Source organism: Mercurialis annua, linkage group LG3, assembly GCF_937616625.2.
Source record: "Mercurialis annua linkage group LG3, ddMerAnnu1.2, whole genome shotgun sequence".
In the NCBI taxonomy this organism is placed as follows: Eukaryota; Viridiplantae; Streptophyta; class Magnoliopsida; order Malpighiales; family Euphorbiaceae; genus Mercurialis; species Mercurialis annua.
Window position 1 is genome coordinate 8,631,935 of NC_065572.1, and position 20,000 is coordinate 8,651,934.

General features: G+C 28.9%; 2 protein-coding genes across 2 annotated transcripts; one reads left to right on the top strand and one right to left on the bottom strand.

Moving 5' to 3' along the window:
* Window positions 1–4,317: 4,317 nt before the first annotated feature.
* Window positions 4,318–5,481, top strand: LOC126671007 (FCS-Like Zinc finger 2). Its single transcript, XM_050364697.2, has 2 exons — window positions 4,318–4,776; window positions 5,103–5,481. The coding sequence occupies exons 1-2, from the start codon at window positions 4,433–4,435 to the stop codon at window positions 5,278–5,280; spliced, it is 522 nt and encodes a 173-aa protein (XP_050220654.1). The 5' UTR covers window positions 4,318–4,432; the 3' UTR covers window positions 5,281–5,481.
* Window positions 5,482–16,625: 11,144 nt separating this feature from the next.
* On the bottom strand, window positions 16,626–19,100 carry LOC126674049 (60S ribosomal protein L7-4-like). The gene is made up of 6 exons (XM_050368416.2): window positions 18,864–19,100; window positions 18,621–18,718; window positions 18,480–18,537; window positions 17,302–17,381; window positions 17,106–17,208; window positions 16,626–17,007 (listed from the first exon to the last, which is right to left on the bottom strand). Exons 1-6 carry the CDS (start codon window positions 19,038–19,040, stop codon window positions 16,792–16,794), a joined length of 732 nt encoding a protein of 243 aa, XP_050224373.1. The 5' UTR covers window positions 19,041–19,100; the 3' UTR covers window positions 16,626–16,791.
* Window positions 19,101–20,000: the final 900 nt, after the last annotated feature.

Consider the following 20,000-nt stretch of genomic DNA (forward strand, 5'->3'; position numbering starts at 1 on the left):
TAGTATTTAATAGACAAACTAGAAAAGGGGTAATAAGGTTAAAAAGGAAAAATGGAGAACATAAATCAGAAAACAGAAATAGAATTATAACATCACATGATGATCGCTCACAAGTTTGTCGTTAACCCAAATACCCAAATTTCCAAAAGAAAAAAGCAAAACAGCTAAAAATATACCATCACACACACCCCATAATTATTCATCATAATCATACAAAACTAATCAAATTCATGAGCTAGAGTTGGAGATGGTAGGGTCTGCATTCGGCAAGCGGGGTCGAATAATTAATATTTTAAGGAAGGTGGGGTCTCATGAGCCGTGCTTTAAAAATCGAACCAGTTAACAAACTTGTGGTTACTGATAGAGTTGTGGAAAAACTGATTAAACCAAACTAAAGTGATGATAAAATTCGGATGTTTAGTTTGGTTTGATTTTAATTCTACTATTTTTTTAGTTAGATTTTAATATTAATCGGATCAAAAAACTGATTGAACTGGCCGATTCAGGTTTAAAAATTAATCTTTTTCGGGATTTTAGTTCAGTTTTATATTAAATATAAAAAAAATTATTAGCTTCGGTTTGAACTAAATACGCATCCTGATTACTGATCCATAGTCTAACGGATTTAATCATTAATCTATCAGTTTGAATTAAAATAAAAAATAAAATTATTTATATAATACAATACTTTTAAGATATAATTACAATAATTTTGACCGTTTTTTATATTTTTAGTCGGTACCCACGTTTCTAAAAATAATTTTATTAGCTGAACCAAAATAATTTTAAAAATGGTTTCTCTTAAAAACATAAAGCCGAACCAAAGCGAATTGATTTATGTTTTTATGATATTTTCGTTGTGTTTTTGTCACTGATTTCATATAAACAAATTGATTTGTGTTTTATGGGGTATTTACACTAAAAACATGCAAAGACACCATAAATACATTATAAAAAAACACTATAGAAAACACTATAGAAAACACATCATAAAAATACCATAAAACACTACCAGAAAATACAAAAATTTATAAAACAAAAACATAAAACATAAACAAAAGAAAAAAATATTTTTAAAATTATAACTTTAAAGCAGGTAGCTCATGCAAATAAAAAAGATATGAGATATAAATAGATTAAAAAAAGGTGTATAAGTAATTATATTTCAAAAAGAAATATTCTAAACAAGTTTCTCATAAAAAGATCTTACAATTAATTTTAGTCAATATAAATGAACTTATATTTTTAAATATTACTTGCTCCATCTAATTTTAAAAATCTTAATTTACGCTATATAAAAATTAAAAAGAATTTATTAAATTCTTTTAACTACCGATTATTATTGGAAGTAGAATTTTCTATCAAACTTTTGACCCGGCTGCAAAGAAGGATAGAAAAGGAGATTTTTTTTTATCAAAAATAGACCTACTCTAATTGTTCACGAGGATCATCAGAAGTTAATTATTCGATTATATATCCAAAAAAATTCATGTTTTTTATTTTTTTATGACCGCATTTTTTAAAATTTTCAATTTTAGTACATTTTAATTTTCACTTTCAATTATAAATATTTAAATTTGAGTGAAAAAGGACACAAAAATACTTCTCATATTGCCTTGTTTTTAAAATTTATTATTAGAACAATATAAAATAATATAAATGATATAGTTGAATTTTTAGTATTTTAATATGAATAATGGTTATAATTAAAAATGAAAATGACCTAAAATTAATTTTTTTGAAAATTAAGGTCATAATAAAAAAAAAGCTGAAGCACTTTTGGGTGATTATAAAAAGTAAAATTTTTCAAATGAATACTTTATTGTTAAATTTATAAAATTAAATATTTTCTCCGGTCTAACTATTTTAATAATTCATTAAAATATAACGGTTTGTCGATTTACAGCTGAATTGGTTGAACCAATCGGTCCGATTTAATTTTTAAAATAATGCTCTCATGGGGTTGAGTAGTGGGTCCCATAAGAGAAGAGGGAAAGTGAAATAAAATTAAAATTGAGGGAGAAAAAAAGGACAAAGTGATGTGTACGTTGGTGGAGTGAAGAAGAAGGTGGAAGAGAAAAAGTGGAAATGAAACCCATGGTTTTGGAAGAAAAACACTAATTAATTATTTTTGTTTATTATTTGGAAAGACTTTGTATCTTTACTCTCACTTTTGGAGCGTGCACCTAAACTTTAACAATATTCTTTTTCTCCAAAAATATCTTCTTCTTTTTCAATAAATATCTTTTCTCTAATAAATATTTACATTTTTTTTGCAAAAGTTATATTAAATTGCATAAGGAGAAATAATACTTTTCTTAATTAGTTTTGGGGTATATTATAAAAATTAGCGTTTGAATTCTTTTTATATCAAAATGCACGTCGAGAAACATTGCTATTAGATTGAACCTCAAAATATTTTAAATTAATATAAAACATTATAAAATATTGGTCTTTTTCTTTAACTAAGCTATTTTTTCTTAGAAAGGTTATTTATTATATTTTCTTCTGCTTTAGTAAAATAACATTTATCTATCTAAATAATAATTTTGTTTAATGTTAAAATAGTTTGTTTTAGTATATTTTTGCTAATTGATATAATGTTGTTTATGTTCTGATACTAAATATATTTAATTCACTTAATCATAAAAATGTTAAATAGTATTATCTTAAAAAACATATTATAAAATAGGCTCAATGAATAGATAAATCCAACATCTAATGGGATTTCAAATTGTATCTAAACTTTTTTAATTGCAAAAAAATAATTTATCTATTTAGCCAGTTGAAATAAAATATATCTAAACTTTTAAATTATCTTGTCTGTAGTTGAAACAAATAAATCAATTAGATTATAATTGTTATAGTTAAAATGTTTGAAAATAATGGAAACTCTCATTCAACATTTGGATTTATTTATTTGGTCAGTGGACTATATAAATACAAGCGGCGATAACCAAATTTCTCAATTTTAATTAAACAACATTAAAAACAGTTATAGTTGTTTACGACATGTGTTTCTATGTATTGTCTTCATAACGAGTATTCTTCTGTATTTTAATATGTTGTTAGTTTCAGACTTTTTTTTTGTATTCTGTCATATCTTATAGTTTTGATTGTCTTCATTAGAAAACAAACTTATGGAATCTCTGCAGTTCGTAAGGAATTGTACATGTTTCAGTTTCATGAGATAGATATAATTAGGAAAGATAATCCAATAGGTGCATATTTCAAATGTCGTTAATTTGGACCCGAATGACAAATTTGCAAATACAAAAATAGATAGACTTGGATTTTTAGCCAAGCTCCGGTCCTGTACTTAAGTCAGTAGTGGGGGTAATATAATTAAAATAATGAAAAAAATAAAGATAAAATATACTCGTGAGCAGTGATATTTTTACCTTTTTTTTATAGGCCATTAAGCTAGGTCACTGTTTTTTTGGAGATGTGAGATTTTATATGGTGTTCCGTCATTAATTCTCGCCCAAGAGGTCTGTTTCGGCTAGATAATTATGTATAGGTAGATGCAATTCGGCTCCGTTTTGTATTAGAAAAACTGATCGAAAATACAAATTATTTAAAAAAAATTAAATAAAAAAATATCTTGGTTAGTATGAAAAAAATATCAATTAGAATATTTTTCTCCTATAATTCGCCTCCTTAATAATATATTGTTTCTACGACCGAACATATTTTGTAACTAATTTTCCGATTGCATAATGCAATTATAATTACTTAAAGTTGAGATACTAAATTGCAAATTTGTATGAAGTTGATACACCAAATATATGATTATTTCAAAAAATAAAAAATAAAAAACTTAGCCCGAATAAATATTTTGTCACTAATTTTCCGATTGCATTAAAACACTAAATTGTAATCTTGTATGAAGTTGATATACCAAATTTATGATTATTTCAATAAAAAAACAAAAAACTTAGCCCAAATAAATATTTAAAATGACAAATAAACCCCTTGACTCAAGTGGTGTAAGAGAACGTTACAATAGACGCGCAGTGCAGGAGCGTAAAGGCTTCTATTTGAGACGTTATTTTCTCCGCCACTAGTGGGGTTAGTGGAATAAAGATCTACCGTCTCAATAACCCACATTACATATATCAATTATACCCCTCATCATTACCTATAATTACTCCCAAGCCATTCTACCAAAGCACACAACACTCAACCACAATGGCAATTCCGTAATTTATCATAAAAACAACGGCATAAAAGTCATAAACCAGACGCCAGTGGATTCACTTGCACGGATTCTTGAAACCTGCCGTTGTTTATATTATAGTCCAAAAAATTGATCATTTTTAGCTATAAAAACTTGCCCATTTCCTTCACTTTATTAAAAAAAAAACCCCAAAACTTCTCACTTTCTCTCAAATTAACACTACAAAAACGCAATCAATCTAAGAAAATTATAATGGATTCAAGTAATTCTTCTTCAAGAACACGAAGATCGCCGTGTTTTATCGAGGAAGACGACGGATTAGCCTCTGTCGCCGGTATGGAAGCTGGAATTTCCGGCCAAAATCACCACCACCACCACCCGTTTTTCTCCAGGTCACTGTGTTGCTACGGGAAGAGAAATAGTATGAAGAGTATGACGTCGCCGTCTTCGTCGGTTGTTTCTTCTCCGAGATCTGTTAGATTTTACGACGCCAGATCTGAAGATTACTATCTTTATCATCATCAACCTCATTTCTTAGAATCTTGCTTTCTTTGCAAGAAACCTCTCGGGGGTAATAAAGACATCTTCATGTACAGGTAATTAATAATTCTTCCTTTTTCTTGTTTTTCAAATTTGAAATTTTAATTTTCAATTATTAAATCATATTTTTAGGGTACTAAATTATAAATATCGCCTGCACGGATTTAGTCTAGCGGTCTAAGTGTCAGCTATCTGGGTGTTTTAGTCGCGGTTTGACCCTCTTTTTAACATACGGAGTGGTTGAAACTGGACTGCTGGCTATTATAGTTTGAATTTGTCACGATGTGGACTTACGGGTCGTCCATATTCGGAATTTTAGAAAAAGTTTGAGATCTAATTTTTGATTTTGAAAATTAATTATTTTGAAATTTGATTTTTGCAGAGGGGACACTCCGTTTTGTAGTGAAGAGTGTAGACAAGAGCAAATTGAAATAGATGAAGCTCAAGAAAAGAATTGGAATTTATCTTCTTCAATGAAAGCATTAAAGAATAAATCATCAAATTCTCCATCTAAAGCTCAGAATTATCCTTCAAGAGCAGGCACTGTAGCTGCTGCTTAAATTACCTATAAATATATTATAGAGTTTTTTTTGCTTTTTTTTTCCTGTTTATGAACATTTCCACTCATAAAAAAAAAGGAATTGTAGAAGTAAAAGTGAGAAAAGGAAAACTTGTAATATTATGGTTTATTGTTAATTTTTCACTACCAAGTTAATGAGCAAGTTGAAAAGAAAGGACTAACAATGTCCATTTTGAGGATTTTGTTTCTTTTTGGTAATTTTTATTACAGTTATTTAAATTTATAAATATATATATGTATGTATATTATGTTATTTTAATGTAATTTTATTTGTTGCCGTGAAATAGGTTTAACTATGAATTATTATTGGTCTAAATACTTAAAAAAAAAACCTACTTTATAGTATTTTTTGTTTATATTTTGATATAGAAAAAAGTTCATTTATACTCTTTTTTTGATTTTTTATTTCGTTTCTATCCTTTATTTAAAAAATTTGACAATTTAATTAGTATAAGAATAAAAACATTAAAAATAATTAAATAGAAAGTTATCTTATTTTTTTTTGATTTGAAAAATTATAAATAGGTCCTTCAATTTAAAAAATATTTAAATAAATTCTAAAAGTAATTATATTTAAAAAAATTATTTAAAAAACTATATAAATTAAAAAATATTCCCAATCCACCACCGTATTCCTCCGATTTATGAACCGCTGCAATTTTAAAAAAAATATTATGTCCTCGAAAGAAGGAGGAACCCGTGCTCCTCCTTCATGAAGGAGGAGAAAAAATTGCTCCTCTTTCATGAAGGAGTTGCCGCTCCTCCTTCAGAAGAAGGAGCGGCGACCTGCTGCTCAAGGAGTGGCCGGTTTTGTATTTAAAAAATATTGATATTTAGTATAGATTAAATAATTATATTATAAGTTTAATTTCTTTTAAAGAAGGTATTTTTGTAATATAAATAACATTAAAGTCTAATTAGAATATAGGTTAAAAATTGAAGAACTAATTTAAATTTTTTTAAATAAAAGAAGTTTAATTTAATGCTTTAGGGTAGAAAATAAAAAAAAATAGAGTACAATGAACTTTTTCCTAGGTCGGGTATAAACGAAAAAATGTTAGAAGGTGAGGTTTTTTAAGTAATTAGGCCAATTATAATTATAAATATAATTTATTTTAATATATTTATTTTAATTTTAAAATTTTGAGTTATTTAATTTTAATTAATTAAAATTAAATAATTTTAATTAATTAAAATTAAATAATTTTAATTAATTAAAATTAAATAACTTTAATTAATTATATTTAACTTTGATAGATTATAAATGTATGAATCAAAAATATAATTCTCTAAATTTTCATAGTTTGAAACTCTTTTAATAGATATTTAAAAAGGCCCCTTATGTTTTGCTCGGAGTTCGAATTAATCCCTCGTGACAAATTTGGCCAAAAACACACTTTGAGTTCATGTGAAGTGTGTTTTTAGCAAGTTTGTCGCGTCCCGGAGGGGTTGATTCAGGCCTAGAGCTAAACATGAAGGGTGTTTTAATTTTTTTTTATATCAAATGTGGATTTTTAGCCTTTGCTATAAAATTCTTTTGCCGATAAAAAAAATAAATAAATGTGGATTTCTTTGTCAAAACCTTTACCGTGAGTGAATGTTACTGTCAGTCTGTGTTACTTTCGGTTTCTTAATTTTTACTTTTACTGGGGTCTTTTTGGCCTTATGACTTATGAGACTGGGAAGTTTCAAGAGAAAATCAGTAAAATAAGTGTAGTGGGGTGGGACTTTTCCTGGTAAGTCGGGGGAAAGTGGTAAATCTTGAGCAATAATAATGTGCTTTTGCATTATCTATCTATACTATATATAAAAATACGGATGGGGGTACAGACAAATTTACCGAATAATCCTTTTCAGTTTAAACTAAATAAAGGTTTTATAGTCATTAACAAATTAGTTATTTAATTAATAACTATTGTAATTAAAGTCCTAATTAGAATAGATAGCTAAATTATCTCCATTTTAGTATTTAGTATGTAAAAGATAATTAAATTGTCTCCAAATTAGTAGGAATATCTATCTTTTAGTTTGATTGAAATACAAAATTAAAATACTGTATTTTGTCAATATATTATTACTTAAATTTCTATTTTATTATTTTTAAAGATATAAATTAATAAAATTAAGTTAATTATGTTTATTATGTTTATTATAAAATCAAAAGAAATTCAATATGAAAAAAAATTTATAACAGAATATATTATATTTACTTTTACAAAAATTCTTAACTAATTTAATATTAATTATAAATAAAAATTGATATAATTATACTAAATTTACTAATATGTTCATTGACGAGTTACGTTACGAGACACGTGCATAGCACGTAATGCGAAACTAGTTGTTAAAAAAGAGCTGGCAATGGTAATTGGAGGCGTGATTTTTTTTTGAGCTTATAATTATAATAATTTATTTTATGAAATTGATATATTTATTAATTGAAAAAAGTATGTTATTTTATTAACCAGCAAAATTTGTCGATTTTAAAATAAATTAGAAAAAGTAGAGATTCAATGAAAACATAGACTATAGAATAAGCAACGTCTCATTTCTTTCTGAATTTTAGGAAGAAAAAAAAATCAATTAAGGGTATATTTGTGGATTTACAAAAAGCATCACAAATTTAATATTTTAATTTGTTTTATCCGTTTACATGAGATGCTGAAAAAAATAGAGTATTTTATACATATTGAAATTGATGTAGTAAAATGTTATTGGACAATTTTAAATTGAAGGGTATAACGAGCCAATATACTAAATTCATAGTGTATTTTTTTCAAAGCTATATAATTGATCTTTGTGCTAACTTCGGGTCAAAAAAATAAACTTTTATTGATAAATAAAGTATATTAAACTTTAATTGTTATGAGTATAATTTTTGGTTCAGTGTTTATAAATTATAAAATTTTAGCCAGTAAAATTATATTTTTAGATCAAGAAATATATGAAAATTCATTAATAATTAATCAAATTATTTATCCGCATTTTTTTAAATTATAAGCCAAAATTATGAATATAAAAGGACTCAAGATAAAAATAAATCCAAAATTGATAACCTAAAACCGAAATAATATAAGAAAAAAGATAAACAATAAACTCTATAATAGAACTTTTAAAATTGAATTAAGTATAAATTAACTATAAATATTAGTGTATTTTGTAATTACAATATAGATTTTAAAATTTAACAAAATCAGTCACAAATTTTTATGTTTTGATAAATTAAAATATCAAACTATTTTTCGTTGAAACAAACGCTGATAAAACATTATAATATACATTGCCCTAAAATTAATATCAATTGTCCTGACATCAACATTATTATTTGAATATAGCTCATTGATTATTTTATTATCTATTTTTTTATTAAATATTCAAAGTCCACAAAAATAGTGATTCAAAGTCTCACAAAATAACAACTCAAAGTCATTTATATGACACATATCATTTATGTGACCGGCATATGTATTCACAAATTGCTATTTGTGCATTTCGTACATGTGAATTTATTTATGGTGTTAATGAGCTTAGTACTTTGACTTAGTGTTTTAAAAAGAGCGTGTTTAAATAATTTTATAATTTTTGTAAAATTCAATTGAATTTTTATAAAATATACGATAAGCCACAAGATAGCCGAACAGGTTATTCAAGCTTTTCGAGACCTCGGAATAGAGAAAATAAAGGTTAAAAAGAATGCCAATGGAATTCACCAACTGTCCATTCCGACATTCAACTCAGTTTAGTGAAGGAAATAAAAGAGAAGAGAAAGTAAACAATGATGAATAAAAAAAATACCTTTAGAGTTTACACATAAGGCGGTTTATAGAGGCCAACCCATGCAACTTTGTTGAGATTCTCCTCTTTATTTGGTCCTCACTTTCTGTTAGCTGCGGTGGCACATTCTGTTATAACTCGAATTGTGTGTCAGATACGTGTAAGGCGGAGACATTCTCGTGTGTCAGAGATTTTTCTATAATTCCCGAAAGTTGTTAGACATATATACTTCCCGAGATAGGTGTTTACCGAGATATCAGCTATATAGTTTATCTTGGTTGCCATACTTATAATACACCGAGATACTAGCTATATGCTTTATCTCGATTACCCTATTATGCATCTCGGATAGCCTCTTGCTAGACACTAGCTATATGCTCTATTTCGGCAGACCTGTCTAAAGTTTGTCGGTTATTCGTTTGACTTAGCGACAGTGCATGTCGGTGAGGTTGCTTCGCCCCTATAATGTGTTATCACCAGTCCCCTCTAGTATATCAAATATTTATATATGTTCAGGTTGTCATTTATAGATAAGCATGGATTGGATTTCGTTTCATACTACCATGTGCTATGTTGTCCCTTGTTTGTTAGTGATCATGTTCCTCGGGTACAGTTTGTAGCTTTGGCGAGTCACAACTATGTGTTTTGTCTTCAACAGATTTACTGCGCTTCCTTCATTTATCAAAATTCTCTCCATATTCCAATTTTAGATTAGTGCGGTCCTTTGACATGTTCAACATCTTCTATTCTGAACGTTGATGCCGATATGGACGACTCCTTAATATTTAATTTATTTGTTTCTTTTGGCATAAGAGCTATTTGACCCTCCACCGTTAATCATTTGAATTGTTCTCACGACCTTACTAGATCTCTCCTCATCTTTCTTTTATTTGGATTTTTCATCTTTATGCCTCTTTTCTCCCCGGTGCTCGCTATATTTGTTTTTTCGTGCGATAAATTTTTAAGCTCGCCTGACTCAATCATTCTCACGATCTCCATTTTAAGTTCTCGACATTCTTCTGTCATGCCTGTTCTCATCATGAAATCTTCAGAATTTCTTCGTGTCTCTTTGTGGTGCTTGCATCTTTGGGGGCCAGTTCACGTTCCTCCCGTTTTCTTTTATCCATATTAGGACTTCAGTCCTGTATGTATTAAGGGGTGTATAGTTCCTCGCATCTCCTCTACTATCATACTTGCTGTATGGGGCGAACCTCCGGCTACCCTCATGCATGTGGTTTCTCTCTTCATTTTTTTGACTTTTGCTTTTCTTTTGGCTTCTCCTGCTTGAATTCTTTGGCCTTTGTTTTCTGTGAATGGTCCTTCTCCCTTCATCTGACTCAAAATACTTATTGGCGATCCCCATCAGAATTGAGAAAGTTGTTGGTTTATTTATTAGCAACTTATCCACCAATTTTCTGAATCTCCCATGCTTTCTTTGAGAGCTTCAATAGCCATGAAATTAAGGTTGCTGATTTTCGTAACCTCTTTATTGTACCTCTCCGCATAGCTTCGAAGGGTTTTTATTTCTTCTTGCTTTCAACTTCTAAGAATACTAGTTGTAGGTTTAGCTGGTATATTGGTCAGATACTTGCTCAAAAACTCATTAGATAGTGTAGTATAATTTTTAATGTACCGAGATTTAACATGTTGAACAATCTTTGTGTGGTGCCCATAAGCATTGTTGGAAGGATTTGGCACATGATAACATCAGTCACGTTATGTAATCGCATTGTCGTATAAAATCTCGAAGTGTGATCTTTAAGATCCCCTAGACATTAAAGGTTGGTAAGGCTGGAAACTTCATGTTGATAGGAATTTTATCCTCCATTATTTCAAGAGATAGGGCGAACGTTTTAGTATCAGGTCATCCAAATCCGGTTGTTTTGCCTTGAGTTTTTTCAAAACTTAGCAAAAAATTTCATGGTCCTCTTTAGCCACATATGTAGCCTTGCTTTTATAAGGAGATTTAGAGGATTCTCTCTTTTCTTTCTCTTGATCTCTTGCGCTTCTCCTCAACCTATATGGTTTGGTTTGATTTGATTTTTACGGTACTTCCTCGGTCCATTTGCATCTTGTAGGAACCTCCTCTTCAATAACTTGCTCTCCGTGCCTACTTCAAGCATTGTTTCTTGGGTTAGCCTTCTTATCTACTTGTTCTTCATGCCTGCTACGAGTATTATTACTTTGGTCTCCTGGGTTCCTTCCTTCATCACCATCTTCTCTGATTAGCACTCTGATAATTAAGTTAGTATTTGATCATAATAATAACTTAAGAGCTTGTTTGATTATTGATGATAACGTGTGATAGTAGGCATACTCATGCTCCTTTTATAGTAGTGAGGGTATACCTAGTAGAGTTCGAATAAGATTAGAATTTCTATTTCTTCGTAGATATACGGGAGAACTCATCCTCATGTCTCGATACTTTTTATTTTTTTGTTTGCTTGGTTCTTTTTAAAAAAATTGTACACTTTGTCCCTCTATAATCATATTTCATAATGGTTCCGTAAATGGACTAAGTAAACAAAAAATAAACTTAAACAAGTATTAAATAAATAACAAATTTTACATAGGACAGTGCAAAAATAAAGTATAAAGACTAATTAAACAATAAAATAAACCAAGAACGAACTAAAAAAGGTAAAAAGTACAGAAATTGAGAATGGGTTCTACCTAGATATTTTTCTAGTTGAATTAGGATTCTCCAATTTTTTTCTAGAATGTCTATCTTTTAGATGATTATAGAGTTTTCTAGATTGACAGAGTCATATTCGGACAAAGAGTCCAAAATTAAATAAGATAAAATCTTATGCAGATTTTTTGGAGTGTCGCTCTTTTTCAAACCTTATGGGGCTCGGCTTAGTAGAACGAATCTTAGGGACTCGTTTTAGTGGACGAATTAATTATAATTTTAAATTAGTTTAATAGTTAATTAGGAAATATTAATTTTTTAAAATATATATTAATTTTATAATAATATAATTAATTAGTTTTATTTAGAAATTGAGTTGGATTATTATGTGGGTTGTCATGTGCTTTGATTGGATTATGAGTGATCAAGAGTGTTGGCACGTCAGCAATTGGTTGAGTTGACAGTAATGTGGCAGACATAAATAGCTACGAAAGATATCGAATATGCTGAAACGAGTTAAATGGACCTATTTGTAAAGATTTATATATAACTGATAAAACTCGCAAAGATTTGATATTTTTTTTGGTGATTGGACCTATATATTTATATTAAATTTCCTTTAAATTTAAAAAATGAAAAGGTCCACTCTAAAAATATCTTCTCTATACTAGACCCATCATACAATTTAATGCATGAATCTCAAACAAATTCTATAATTCAATTTAGACAAAAACAACCCCATCAATCTCATTAATAGAAACAACATACACACAAAAATAAAGTGGAGAAAAGAAGTAGTTCGAAGTAAGAAAGGTGTCACACAATACTTAGTGATGAAGGGAGAGTATCTCACATGGGTTAAGAGCCCTTTTTGAGTCATATAACACTAGATTGATTGCATTCTTTGTCCATAGCCAATGTTTCAAAGCTTAGCATAGACCAATTAAGTACACTTGGAAAGCTACAACCTAACTAACTAACTACTCTTTGGCCAATGTTTTCATTCACTAGGAACATAGCAAACTTTGAGAGGTTAGCTTAAATTGTCTCAATAATTAGCTCTTAAGCTTATCTTGCTTCAATTATTTGAATCATACATAGCTACTTCAAACAAATGAAATTAAAGGATAGAAAAAACAAAATTGGATTGTTATTACACCACCAATTTATGTATATCGAATTTATATAAATAGTTTCATCAGTGTAATATCTAATCAAAGGCCCGATTTGGATAATTTTTGACAGCCGGACCGATTCATTTATATGCAAGTCCAATTTCAATAAATATTTATATTAAATGTAATATTTATTATTCAATCTTGATCCATAAATAAAATTTATATAAATTCGGATTAAATTTTATTGAATCTATATAGGATTTTTATTGAAAACAAAAGTTTAAGCACATGTGCAAAATAGCGAGCATGATATATACAAATTCAAATCGGGTTGAAATTGATTAAAAAGGAGTAAATATCAAATTTTAACTCATATGGGGCGGATCTATATAGGCCGAACGAATGGCTAATCTTTTGAAAGAAAAGAAAAAATCTAATCAACATAAGATCTACATATGATTCATCTTGATCAAGTGTCAATATCAATTTATTGTACATAGATCGATTGGATTTTACAAACATTCGGCAAAGTGGTAGATATACATAGTTAAGGTAGGTCTATGGACCCCACCTATTTTACTAATATATTGATATACACAATCTACTATATTATATCGGATATTAATCTCTCTATGTCACTGAATTATTCCAATATTACAGAAAGGGTATATATTTTAAATCGTTAAAAAATGGTCACTAAGTTATCAAATTATTTCATAGGATATCACTCGAGAAAAAACGCACTAAACATTTTGCGTGTTATCCTACGTGGCATGCCATAATTACAAAAAGATGTATAATTTTGTATCATTTTTTAAAAAAATGGTATAACTCAGTACCCGTTTTGTAATTTGCGATAAATTTAATGACCTTCTGTTATGACGGTGATTTCTCTGAGAAATAATTCGATAACTTAGTGATTACTCCCTCCGTCCCGTTTAAGAAGTCCCATATTCTATTTTGGGATGTCCCATTTAAAAAGTCCCATTACTATTTTTAGAATGTTTTTCTATTGAATACCCTATTTTACCCCCTCTTTTAGTTATCTTAAAATAGTTCTATGGAAAATTCCACTATCATTAATAGGGGCAAAACATGAAAAAACATGAAAAGACAAAGATAATTAATGTTTTCTTAATCTGTGTGTAAAGTCAAATGGGACTTCTAAAATGGGACAGAGGGAGTATATTTTAACGATTTCAAATTTAGTACCCTTTCTGTAATATTGAAATAACTCAGTGACTTATGGAGTTTAATATCCATATTATATTAAAGCTAATATTTTTTATCCTCAATCTCCAAATTGAATTTTAATTTAGGAGTAAAATTGACATTAATCTCGTTTGAATTTCCGGATTCTCATATTAATACTGAATTTTCATAATATTGTAACTGCAAATATTATTAACAATTTATAAATTTAATAAAGCAATCCTAATTTTATTCATTCTGAATTTTATAGGCAAAACTTAGCTAAAAATGAATCGTGTACTTTTATAATGTAAAAACTTATGGCATTTGACTTGTCATGTCACATAATCCTACAATTGTTACGTCGTCTATAAATCGCTAAATTTTTGAATAATGATAATTACAAAAAATTAAATGGTGTTGAATGTCATTGAATAAAAATCGTTATTAAATTGCAAATTAGTGTAAATATTGTGATTTTATTATAATTAATCCAACTAAAAATGATCACTTCACTTTATTTATTATAATTTTTAAAATTATTTGGAATTCAGTTTTTAATCTTAGAAAACTAAAAAAAGTGAACTATCTATCTAAAATATAATTTTCTAAAAAATGTTAAATACCGATATATTTAAATTGTTAATATATATAATACATTCTTATTCATCTAGATTTGATATCTAAAAGTCACATATTATTTACTAATATTATATTTTGATAAAATAAAACAAAATCGGACGGCAATGAATTCATTTTTAATGTGGTTCGATATCTATTTCCTTCAAAAAGTCTTTAGCTGATGAAAAATTCACTTCTGAAATGCACCCGTTAATTGGCAAATCTGCAAAAAATAATTGTGCAGGGAGGAGGGTATTTGGCCGGTTAAAAATAAAGGAGAAATGGAAATGAACTGTTCCCATTATTTTTATTTGTTTTATTAAAATTCATCTAAAAATAGAAATGTAATTACTCCTATAATAAGAATCACTCATTCCATCTTACACCCACGAGAATGAATATTTCATTCCTATGGAAATTATATTAAAATTAAATTAAATTAAATATTTTTATAGCAAATATATAATTATTAAAAAAATATTTTCAAATATTTATTTTTCAAAATATATAACAAAAAAATATAAATTATAAATATTAAAATGCTTTTTAAAATTTTATTTTTACATCTATTTTTACATTTATTTAATATTATATATTAATGTAAAAGTAAACAAAATTAAAATTAATTCTAATTTTTTAGTAGTGTATTTTCCGTCCAAACACAACCGAGTCGAATAACAATTTTTTTTTTAAATTGTACCAAAATTTTAAGAATTTAATTTTTACAAATCGTATCGTGCTAGATGTGTGGTCGATATTTTTAAAATCAAACAGAACCGAACAGAATAAAAAAAATGTTTTTTTCAAAATCGAATAAAAATTTTGAAAATGTAAATGTTTCTAATCGAATTGGGCGGTCAGTTTTGGCTGTTTTGGTAAAACTAAAATTTAAAGAGCCTAAATTTTTCAAATCGAACTGAACTCGTTGATACGGTCAGGTTTTCAATTTGGTTGATTATTTTAGTTTATGTTCAAAACCAAATTGATAAGAAACCCCAATTTTTTATAAAATCAAACTGAACCAATCTGGTTTTTTGATTTGGTTTGATTATTTCAAATTGGTTTATATTAGAACTTAATTGGAAAAATATTATGTCCAAATCCAAAACAAACCAAAAACCGATTCTTTATAATATCGAACTAACCAAAGCGATCTAATTCAAAAGTTTATATTTTAAAAAATTGAATGGATCAGACCTAACCAATTTTTTTTTCAACAACAAACCAAACCACAAATTTAGGAAACTAAACTTTTTTTCATGCCAAACTAGGCTCATCAGTTCGATCAAATTTTTAGTTCGGCTATTATAATTTAACTAAAAATTATATCGAAAATTAAACCGAAATGATAAATTAATTATTTAGCAGTATCAAACAATACCAAATTTAGTTCGACTTTTGCAAACTCATTTTCATTCTCATTTTCATCGGTACGCTAATTTATTACTTCAAACAACATATGCAAAACAATTATTTCATTTATATTTTTTTTCATTTATATTTTCATCGTAGTTCTCATTTCCGGCCTTCAACCAATCACCCCTCAAGTTAAAATAACCTTCCTAATAATCAGCCTTTGCTTATCATATAGATATATAGTTCAATACAAGTCCACAAACAAAGGATCAATTCACCCCCACAACTTGGAATAAAATATCAAATGAGTCATTTTTAAACCATTTTTGCACAATTCAACCCGCAACTTAATAAAACCGGATCATTTCAACCTGCAACTTAGCAAAACCGGCTCAAATTCACCCTTCCGACAGAAAAAAGAGTGGATTGTCTTATTAAAAAAGATTAATCCTAATTTACATACATATATTAATCAAAAACTACATAAAATAAAGTTGAATTTCTGATCATCTAGTTTAAACAAACAAAATCAGAATATATATGTATTTCCATTCAAACAAATTTTTAAAGCAATTTTAATCAAGTCAAATTATACTTTGAAACAACACTAATGACATAAAAAGCCAAGTTAAATTCGCACGAAAAATGCATTTACTACTTGATGAAAGTATAGTATAGATGCCAAAGAAACAGAACAAAACCACTAATTTAAAACTGCAAAATTATGTCTTATCAACTCCGATGCAATCTTACAGTAAACAGCAAGTCTCAAAAATGCCAACAAAGTATCACAAGAAATCTAATTCATCCTTCTGATTAGCTCATTAATGAAATCTTCTCGGTTTCCTGCATCACCTCCTTCAACATAATGGTTTCTCTTTTTCTTCATGCCTCCCAAAGGAGCCTTGAGCTGAAAAGGCCATAGGAAGTTGTTTGCCTCCTTGAAGTGTGGTCCGACAGTCAATATTTCGTGGATCAGATCCTCCACGCAGATGATTTCATGCTTACCTAGAACCTGCAATAAAGAGTTCGAAGGAAGAGACAAATTTTCATCAGTAAACATATCCCGTGGATTAATTTTACCAACTGAAAATATACATTTGGCCAACAAACCTGCTCAATAATTGAATTGTCAGTTAATGCAATTCTCTGCTGGTTCACTTTTCCATAGCCCCTCTTGTAAATCAATTCTCTGACGCTCTTCAAGTTAGGGTATCTAAATATCATATACAATAGGTTACAAATTTAAGAGCTCACAAACTAGGTACGTAATGAAATCCAAGTAGCATAGATGAGAAAGACAGCATACCCATAAGTCACATATGGCTCAACCCTATGCAACATATTTATTGTTGCCTTGTTCACCTTTAGGAATACACCATTGAAAATCTGAAACCAGAAACCAGCATGTTTAAAGTAACTTATAAAGCAAATGCTAAGAAAAAGCAAAATGAAAGATGCTAAAAATTACAAAATTGTTCACACTAAAAAATGCCTATATACGTTCAACACAGGCATTTTAACAAGATTATTGGGAGGACTGCATGGGAACACATATCGGATGTGCTTAAGGTATAATTTTCCTTCACCCAGCATGCTAACAAAATAAACAATCAAAACAACTAGCATCTAGGAGACCAGAGGGAGGAATAAATTATAGTTTTCTCAACTCTATTCAGTTTGTTGTAACGGCATCCAACGAAAATGTCCAGCTTGTCTCCTCCACGCTAGAGACAGAGGAGCTGACCATCTAACTTAATGTCACTTCTTTCAAGCCAAGAAGCCAACATAATTGCAACACAAGCAAGGACATTTTCCCTAAATACAAAACGCCCACATCTTTAGTGATGCACTAATGAGCTGCAGTAACCACCTAACCTTGTTCTCAGTTCAATAATACAGTAGAGATAATATGTTAAAGACGTGAAGTTCTAAATTATCCTTCATCCAAAAACAAAACAAAAAATTCAGAGAAAAACATGAGTTGAACTCAGAAAGCATAAAATATCAATAAACTTCATTTCCCAGAACCACAGCCCCTCATATCCCACCAAAAACAAAAGACGAAATAATTTATAAAGTCATCTCACAAACACAGGCTACTTTGACAACATGGTTACTTTTGAAAATTGAAATTTCTAGACGACCATGTCATTATAAGGAACTATAATAGATGCATTGCCATGCCATGCCATGCCAAAAGGACTCATCATTAATAAGCAAATTCAATCTATGCATTGACAGAGTTGTCAAATTGACTGAAAGGATGCATTGCCATGCCATGCCAAAAGTAATCATCATTAATAAGCAAATTCAATCTATACATTGACAGAGTGGTCAAATTGACTGAAAGAATGCGTTTGAACTCAATGATTCATGATAATTTCCAAGCACATGTTCAAATAAAAAGCAAACACGTAAATATTATCATTTCTATAGAGAAACTTAGTATCAAACTCTTAGTAAAGAATAAAGCACTAAAATCACCTGTCTCAAACGCAAGAGCTGCAAGATCTTTTTGGTCTTTGGGTCAATAGCATTGATACTGAAAATCACATCAAAAAAATCCCAATCAATATCTCAACAGAACAATTCAACAACACAGCCATATTACAAAAGATATCATACCCACGAATCCTGATGATAAACAACAGCTTAGCTTCAGGGTTAACATAAAACCCTCCTTTCAACTTAGCCTCACGCTTCAACTGAATCAGCTCCTTTTGCTACACCATTAAAAAAAACAAGCCAGACATCAACATTTGACTCTAAATAACAATAAAAATCCCATTAACAATGCTATTCAACACTAAAAATACTTTAAAATCCCTAAAAAAACCGAAATAAACAAATGAAACCCTAAAGAGTAACCTGTTGATCATACTCCTTGGCGTAAAGCTTAGCCCGATTGAAAATCAATTTGCGGCTTTCTTTGGCTTTCTTCTTAGAAGCTTCGAGCTCTTGCTTCTTAGCCACTGCCCATTCCTCGTTCCTCTTGTTCTTCTTTAAGGCGGATTCGGGAATCATTTGCACTTCTTCACCGCCCATTTTCAGTGTGATTTGAGATCTGGAGGTGGCTTTGAGAGCTGCGAAATTCTTATAAGAGTGTCAATTATAGGAAGGGGAATTAGGGTTTTTGTGGTGAAATCTACTGTTGGATTCTGGTTACTCACGGGCTTTGCAGAGAATCGTTGTGGGCTATAGCCCATGTATTTGCTAAAGAAGGATAAACAATTACAAAATGACAGCACAATTTTTTTAATATCGTATTGTTTTTTTTTTTTTTGATAAACTACAAAAGTATTTATAAAATTACTTAATTTTCAAAAATATAATCTAAGTCCAAAATTTCTTTTATCTACAAAATAAAAGAAAATTCGCGCTTTATGCTTTTATTTTTACTTGATACATCAAAAATACATATCTATATTCTATATTCTAAAACTGAAGTTGAAAACCTTATATATTATGCAAAAAAAATTTAAAAGTAGTGAAATTATGAAGATTGCATCGTGTAGTTTTCATGTGGGGACGGTAAAATAAATATAATCAACTTCTCAATCTTATCATGAACAACTACTATACCACAGGGTGGATATACATGCTTTTAAACATAACATGGGTTTGCAGGCCTTGGAAAATTAGTGTCTTATGTATGGGGTCAATAAATAAATTGTTGTTTTAATTCGTCAACTTTCTCATTCCATCTCTAATTTTTAAAATTTGTGGCACTGAAACAATAATAAACTTTATAGTTTTTTCTTATGCCTACGAGTGTAAACCGAGTTGTTAAATTCATATTTTAAGGATTAAAATATACCTTTATTCACCAAAAATTAAGGAATGCCTCTCTTTTAGCATGTGCTGCTTTAATGTATGGTTTTTGGATTGAGATTCCCTCAAGTTTAAATGAACTTGAGGGGGTTATGTTCATGATCTACACCGTTCATTATAAAATGAACGGTGAAGATTAATTTGATTAAAATTGTATCTTTTTGATCTACACCG

What these genes read in the sequence shown, in the direction of transcription:
- LOC126671007 (XM_050364697.2), top strand. Translation starts at nt 4,433, where the DNA reads ATGGATTCAAGTAATTCTTCTTCAAGAACACGAAGATCGCCGTGTTTT. An exon ending in AAAGACATCTTCATGTACAG is followed by an intron (nt 4,777 to 5,102) that starts GTAATTAATAAT and finishes TGATTTTTGCAG; the next exon opens with AGGGGACACTCCGTTTTGTA.
- LOC126674049 (XM_050368416.2), bottom strand. Translation starts at nt 19,040, where the DNA reads ATGGGCGGTGAAGAAGTGCAAATGATTCCCGAATCCGCCTTAAAGAAG. An exon ending in CCAAGGAGTATGATCAACAG is followed by an intron (nt 18,719 to 18,863) that starts GTTACTCTTTAG and finishes TTAATGGTGTAG; the next exon opens with CAAAAGGAGCTGATTCAGTT. An exon ending in ACAATTCAATTATTGAGCAG is followed by an intron (nt 17,008 to 17,105) that starts GTTTGTTGGCCA and finishes TCTTTATTGCAG; the next exon opens with GTTCTAGGTAAGCATGAAAT.